A 7,924-nucleotide genomic window follows, 5' to 3' on the forward strand; every position below is an offset into this window, starting at 1 on the left:
ACCCAACCCTCCCCAAAGAGCTATTAGGAATTGGTACTCACCGGAAGAAAAATGTTTTCTCCAGTGGAACATCACTGGGTATATCAACTGCACTCCAGGCTAGCCCCATGCCCAAGTAGTAGTCAGCCAACACAAAACAAACTTCAGGGTTGATTTTGGGGGATTTTTTCCTTTTGGTTTGGCGTGTGTGTGTGTGTGTGTGTGTGTGTGTATTGGCCTTTTTCTTGTTTGATTTTTATTTTTGTGGGTTTTATTTTGGAAAGTGAGAGAAGAACATGAAGTTGGGCTGCAGGGAGGTGGAGAAACCTGGGAAGAGGGGGGAGAAGAAACGTGACCTAAATATATTGTATGAAGAAACTTATTTCTTCCCAATGTATCAGCTTCAAGAAGTGTAGTGAGTGAGACACAAATACTCAGCTGCCCTGAAGCACACTAGAGCCTACATAATGCTTTTGAAAAATTTTTTATGTAAGACATGACACATGCCTTTAATCCCAGCACTCGGGAGGCAGAGGCAGGAGGATCTCTGAGTTCCAGGCCAGCCTGGTCTACAGAGTGAGTTCCAAGACAGCTAGTGATATATGGGGAGACCTTGTCTCAGAAAACAAAACTACAGGAAGGGGGGGGGCTTATGAAGAGAATCAAGAACATTGAAATAACCCCATGCTTTTGGTCAGCAGTTCTAGAAGTGAGTGCCAAAAATAGCCAAAAAGGGGACAGAGATTTATATGAAAACTACAGTATGAGGAAAAACAAAACCTCTCAAAGGTAACACTCTAGCGATTGCTAGAATAAAGCATCTTTAAGGAACAGGCAGCCATCTGCAACTCCATTTTTGAAGTATGCTAATGATATAGGAAGGAAAATTGATAAAAAAATATTGGGGTTTTTTTTGTTTGTTTTTTCTTTTTTTAAAAGAAAAAGTGCAGGCACTGTATCAGGCACTAACATAACTACCTGGGCAGGGAAGTGACTAGTGCAAAAAGTTCTTCCTATGTCCACAGAGGCCTCCTCAGGGTACTTTATCTGGCCAAACAAACACAAGAGATGCTCACATGGATGCCTGCCTATATTCCCTGAAATCCTGAGGATCACCTGTCAGGGCCAGCCTACATTACACTCTGAGATCTAACTTCAAAGAAACAAGGGAGGAGCTAGCAAGATGGGTCAGTGGGTAAAGGAGCTTGCTGCCAGGCCCGATGACCCAAACTCAATTCCCAGGACTCATTTGGTGGAGAGAACTGACTCCAGTAAGCCATCCTCTGACCTTCAAACGAGTCATCTCACATTCATGTGTGTGCACACATGTGCACATACAAATGTAATAAATTTGTAAAGGCTACTACAATTTGTATGAGCTTACAGTAGGGCTTCTGGATGAAAGTCAGGATTTCTCACATGCTACCAGACTCCATCTCCTGTATCCCCAACAAATCTCAGGAAATGTGAGCACTTTGTTCAAATTGGTCCTCTTCCCAAGGTATTTTAAGGGACTCAGAGGAAGAGCATTGTCATGTTCCCACTAAGACCTACAGAACTTTCAGTGTTTTATGTATGTGCAAGAGTGTGTGTCAACCTTACATGTTGGCCCTCACCTTCTCCCCTGAGACAGGGCCTTCTGCTTTGCTTTTCCATGTATGCATCCTGGTGGACCACTACCTTCCAGGGCTTTCCTGTCTTTGCAGATACCCACACCGAGATAGTCTTTAATGTGGGTGCTCGAGAGTTGAACTTAGATCTTCACACATGCATGACAAGTTCTTTAACCCACTGAGGCATCTCTCTAGCTGCTTAACAATTCTTTAAAGTTAGAATACAAAATAACTGTCAGAGGCTATGGCACATGTGTTTAGGTGAGAAGAGAAGATAACTTCCAGGAGTCTGTTCTTTCTGACCTTGGGATCCAGAGAATTCAGGTCACTGGGTTTGTACGCATGCCTTTATATCTGAGCCATCTCACCAGCCTTTAAAGACTTTCTTTTGGAAGTTATCCCATGTATGACTGTCATAATGAAACCCATTACTTTTCATGATAACTTAAAATTTTATATTGTGTGAGCTAGAGAAATGGCCTAGTAGTTAAGAGTAATGGCTATTCTTCCAAAGGACCCAGGTTTGATTTCTAGACCCACACAATGGCTCATAACCAATCTCTAACTCAGGTTCCAAGGGATCTGAGGCCCTTTTCTGACTTGTATGGGAATCAGACACATACACAGGGTATGGAGATATACACATAGGTAAAATATTCATATACATAAAAGAAACCCAACAAAACTTTAAGACATGCATCTAGTATGACTTAGCCTAGTCTTTCCAATCTGTATTAAACACTCAAGAGAAAGGACCCTGGGCCAAGCAAGGAAGTCCTGGCCACCCCATTACTGGCAGGTGTTCTGCTAGTACATACTTCTTGCTTGCTTTGTATATAGAGCTTATTCATGCTTCTGCTGCTTAGGCAGGAAGCTGGAGATAGCCCTAGCTCAGGTGAACAGAACCAGGACCTGTATAGGTCCTACCTCACCGTCCACAAACAGTGAGATATCCAATTTCTCTCTTTGGGATAGAATCCAGGTGGCTTATTTGGAAAAGGAAAAGAGGACAAAGGAACAAACTCTTCTAGAGCCACCTCCAGCCAGCGCTTTATCTTCCAACCCTGTGCTGCAGACTTTTGCTCCTTTTCCTTCATACTTTGGCTTTTTGTCTTTCTGCATGTTGGGACTGCAAGCTTATATAACCATTTCTGGTTAGCATTTTAGTTTTTTATTTATTTATTTTTATTTATTTATTTATTTATTTTGCAGAAGGTTTGAAATTGTGGCATGTGCCTATAACCTAAGCACTTGGAAGGCTGAGGCAGGAGGATCAGTTCAAAGCCACCTCAAGGCCAACATGAGTTAGATAAAACCAAGGCACCAGAAACAATGAAAATAAACAAACTCGGGTTAACAGACAAGATGTCAGAGACCAATCCTGTAAAGTTGGAGTATACAATGATATTCTACCATCACTTCGGAGATGGAAAATCTGAGTTCAAGTACAGCCTACTCTAAGCAATTCAAACTATGTCATTACAAAGCAGTTTAATAATTACCGATTACCACAAAATGGTTAGAGTATCTGTCCACAGAGCAACAGCACTTGGTATTGAAATATCATATTTTATATCTAATATACAATGTATGGAGTTACACACTGGTGAGAACAGCTGAGGGCAGAGGGAAGACTGATAAAGTAACAGCAGCGTTCCCTCCGTGCCTACCAGCCGAGGCTTCCTGGACTCGAGGGAAGACTGGAGAGGAGAGATCAGGTCAGAGTAATCAGTGAGTTTCTCCAGACAACCAATTCCTAACCTCCTCCTCAGGCTTTAACCAACCTGTGACTAAGCCTTCCAGACACAGAGGTACCTGAGGCTGCACTATGGAGATGCACTCTAGACAGAGGAGGCACAGGACAATACGTCTGAATGTAAGACAAAGATATGGCACCTTGGGAATCGGTATATCCACTTGCGTACAGCTGGGACTTTCCATCCGTCAGGTATCTTACGTCGTTACTGAGGGAAATAAGGCAGCAACAGCTGCTTGGTTCAAAAGACAAGCCAGTGCCTCTCTAAGCCGACCATGCACTAAGCTGGGGCTCTGCGGTGGGCAGAAGCCCCATTAGGAGGCTCTGGGGCTAGGGTGAGAGCAGCGGGTGCCCTTCCGCCTTTCCGGGAGGGGAAGGACAGGAAGGGAGGGAAGGGAAGAGAGGGGAGGGAGGGGAGCACTGAGGGGTGGAAACTGAAGGAGAGGGTGAGACAGGAGGGGACAAATGAGTTTCAGACAGCACTTACTCCCAGGGAATTATATTGTGGCAAATCATAGGACTCTGTGGGTGGAGACGGGGATGACAACTCTGCTGACTGTGAGGGATGGCAAGAGAGGTTTGGGGAAGACTTTGCTCTCTAGCCCATGGGACCTGTTTTCCTGCTTGGCCTCTGTGGTAATATTCTTGGGAATGGTCCTGGGAGGTTTTGCTTCCTTGGCTTTGAGCCTAGTTCTACAGCTTTGTCCTCCCTGTTGCCCCAAAACCTGCAGGGTGGCAAGATAGTGAATATTGGTGGGATTGGGTGGGAACACAGAGCTTTTCTGGGGCAGGAGGGACCAATGCAGGCAGCACCTTTGGGACTTGGCTGACAGCAGGTGGGTCCGAGCCACAGTGGGAGAGAAAGGCAGTATGTTGGTGACCTTCAGGTGGCTGGCCAGCTTAAAGTGTCTCTTTTCCCCTTTCCTGTTTACTATCTTCAGTCCATCTGTGCAAGCCACACACTCGTCCTTTTCCACCCTCAGCACCTTTTCTTCCGGCTGCCAGAAAACATTCCTGCTTTTCTTACTCGGGACGTCCAAGTTGTGGGGAGAGTTTTTCAGCGGAGGTAGGACCACAAGAGCCTTGGATGCAAGGGAGTCAGAGATGGAGAGCCCTTGGTCGGTGCTTCCACTGGGGTTCCTGCAGGCCTTGTTGCTAACTGTCTCGGGGATAGCCCAGTCTTCCATGCACCAGATAAATTCCTTGATTTGCAGGCTTTTTTTTTCTCCATGCAAGTATGTGGGAAAGCAGAGTTTGTTAGGCTCTCTGCAAGTAGTGCTGGGGCCCTGTGAGGGGCTATTCCAGTTCTTCTCAGAGCTCCAGCTCTTCTGGGAGCTCACCTCGGCCACGGCCGTCGCCTCCAGTTTCCCAACCTCTGAGAGAGGCCGGGGCTCCAGGCTCCCTTGGGAAAGACTCATACAGATCAAGCAGTTGTTGCTGACACTGGTGCCTTCCCCTACCCTCCCCCTTTTCACTTTCTTCTTTGACCAGATGCAGGCTGTTGGTGAGGTCCTTCCCCAGCCATGGACCTGCAGAGAAAGTAGTATGTCACCCTCAAGCCAGCTGTGCCAGGGCCCTGCTTTCCCACTTGGCCACACTCCTATTCTGGCAGCCTTGAGACACATTTTTTTTCCTTAAAGTTGACCTATCTTAAACACATACACACAACACACACACACTCACACATACAATCTTATGGAGTCTAGCTGGCCATAAACTCCTGCCTCTGCTTCTGAAATCCTAAACCTTCTAAAATCAAAACCCTGAACCAGGGCTGAAGAAATGGCTCAGCAGTTATGAGCACTGGTTGCTCTTCCAGAGGTCCTGACTTTGATTCCCAGCAACCACATGGTGGCTCACAACCATCTGTAATGGGATCTGATCTGAAAACAGCTACAATGTACTTATGTAAATATAATAAATAAGTATTAAATTAAAAAAGCCCTGAACCTCTGTTATTTTAGCCTCACACATGCAACTATATTAACAGTATATGTTAATCTCAGGTACAAGAGGAGCTGCTGTTAACTAAAACCTTTGGCAGTGACACCTGTACCAAGCCACTGGGGGTACTGCCTACGGACAGCTCTTTTCAGACACAATTCAGTTCAGCAACAGGAGCCTAAACTGTCCATTCCTGCCCAAGGGTTTCTTGTACTGTGCGTCAGTTTCCTGAGCACAGGACACTGTTCAGAAAGGACAGAGGGGCAACAAGGAGCAGAGCAGTCCTGGGAACCCAGGACCCAAGAGCCCAAGGTACAGCTATGCCCACTGACTTCTGAAGCCTCCTGGCTAAGACTGCCTACTTTAAAAAAACCTACTTTAAGAAAACAGGACAATATAGGGGGGTCACACATCTGAAATTCAAATAGGGCAGCCTGCACTTTTTCTTGTATAACCTGGAAACCCCACATTTAATCTTAGATTTGACAGTTTCCTCATTACCTTAACTGTTTAGTGTTTGTTCATTCACACTGCCACATAGGATCTACACGTGGATAATTATGCCATGGTGTGAGTGTGAAGGTCAGAGACAATCTGTGGAGTCAGATCTCCTTTCTGGTATGAGAGCTCCAGGTCTCCAGGGCTTGCACTGCAGGCGCTTCTACACGCTGAGCCAACTTGCTGGCCCACAGTTCAGCCAACTAAGGCACAAGCCCCACACTCCTCATGAAATTGTGCTAGTGAGGCCTTACAGTTTTAAATGTTGGCTTCCACTCCTGGCTCTGAGAAACCAGAGGCTCTAGAGAACCAGGAGCACAGAGCCTGTGTGTCTCTCAGGAGCTTTCTAGCCTGTTGTGCCCAGTTCCTAGTCAGTGGTCCCTGGGTGTCTCAGAAGCCTCATTGCCAGCACGAGGCCCCAGATGGCTCCAGAGATGCAAACAGAACATCTGTGCTTGCCCGTGAGCACACACTGTCACTCACGGCTTCACCACCAGCCCACGACTCCTACATCCACGACATTTTCGGTAACATAAACTACTTTGGGAAAGGCCCTGTAGTAGATATCGAGGTGAGAAAGACTCAAGAAGGCACTCACAGCTTCCTCCCACCCAGTGCTGATGGCAAAGTCGCTGACCCTCCCATCCTCTTCCAGTGTGAGGTCACTGACACCAAGAAGGCAGCAGACATGATTCCTCTCACTTCCCTCGTCTGGACAGTGTAAGGTCGGTGCCGTCTCTTCTGTATCTTCTATTGTCTTGTTTTCCTTATTTTCTAAAAAAGTTTCACTTTCCTGACAGAGATCCATTACTGGAGTGTTTGCTTATGGTTTTTAACATCTTCTTCCTGCAAAGTTCAATTAAGCTTGGTTTTAATATTATTTTTTTAATCAAATCAGTAGCTTAAATGATATATTTTAATGTATTCAAGAAAGACTGAGAATAAACATTTCAAGATTATCCATTTCTAACTGCTGACAAAAAAGATATGGCTAATTTTAGTTAAAAACTGATGATTTATTTTTAAAGTGTACGTATGATGGTGGAGGAGAGTGGAGGGACATGCCACAACACTTTAATGGAATTCAAAGGACAGCAGTTCTGTCTTTAATTTCCCCCATTTCCCCCACTCCCCTACCACACACACTAGGGACTGGACTCAGGTCATCAGGCTTGTGAGGAAAGTGCATTTACCTAGGGAGTCAAAGGGACAAAGAAAAGATAACAGAAGACACTAGCTATCTCTGTCTCTGTCTCTGTCTCTGTCTCTCTCTCTCTCTTTCTCTCTCTCTCTCTCTCTCTCTCTGGCTGTTACAGAGTTCACAAGGGTTTTATGTCTACAAGTGGCACTGTTAGGAGAATGGCACATCAGGAAACTAGTGGGTCCACACAGCTTACAGACTCAGGCTTCACTTGTTCCCAGACCCTCATAGTTGGCTGGGGGGGGTTCACAAGCTTCCACAGAAGCTGGTTAGTTACTCTCTTTCCTACGCTTCTGCCAGCTGGCCCCACTCTGCTCCCCCAGGATAAACTTTCCTGTCCTCTAAACAAAGCAAAGCAGCGAGTGCTGACAGTGACAGGGAGAAATCACAGCCCCTGTCCCCCCATGTGGGGATGAACTGGAGATACTCTGAAAGCATGTTGGTAACAGATGAGGTGAAACAAGATTGTCACAGAACCTGATAACTCTGCTCTGAGTTCTACTCCTAGAAACTGATCTCACACCTCTGCCAGGGTCTAGACATAGTGTAGGTGCTGGGCAGGGCTTACGGTGGGACTGATGATTGACGGGTGCAGCATGGGTTGACTGCAACACGGTCTCCCTGCATTGCCAGACTGGATCCAACTTCCTGTCTTAGCCACCAAGTGGCTGGGATTTTGGATGTGGATAGCTAAGCATTGGTATATTCATATGTATTGTTTGGGAGGGAATATGTATGTTCCACCTTTTCATGGGTTTTGGGGATTGAACTCAGGTCACGAGGGGGACAAGTGCCTTTACAGGCTGAGCCATCTGGATGACTTGAGGTATGGCATTTTTTAAACCCTGGGTCACTCTATAGAACCACCAAGCTTGGAGAACTGCTGCTTTTGTAAAGCTCTGACTTCCCAATACGGAAGCAACACTGGCTTCT

The 7,924-nt window shown here is 46.0% G+C and overlaps 1 protein-coding gene across 1 annotated transcript; it reads right to left on the reverse strand.

Annotated features, from left to right (window-relative positions):
* Window positions 1–3,860: 3,860 nt before the first annotated feature.
* Window positions 3,861–6,629, reverse strand: LOC308436000 (uncharacterized protein C16orf46 homolog; the record flags this gene model as incomplete). The annotated part of the gene is made up of 2 exons (XM_080936754.1): window positions 6,389–6,629; window positions 3,861–4,877 (listed from the first exon to the last, which is right to left on the reverse strand). Exons 1-2 carry the CDS (start codon window positions 6,596–6,598, stop codon window positions 3,861–3,863), a joined length of 1,227 nt encoding a protein of 408 aa, XP_080792880.1. The 5' UTR covers window positions 6,599–6,629.
* Between the last annotated feature and the right edge of the window lie 1,295 nt (window positions 6,630–7,924).

This window comes from Micromys minutus (genome assembly GCF_963924665.1).
Source record: "Micromys minutus genome assembly, chromosome: 24".
Classification (NCBI taxonomy): domain Eukaryota; kingdom Metazoa; phylum Chordata; class Mammalia; order Rodentia; family Muridae; genus Micromys; species Micromys minutus.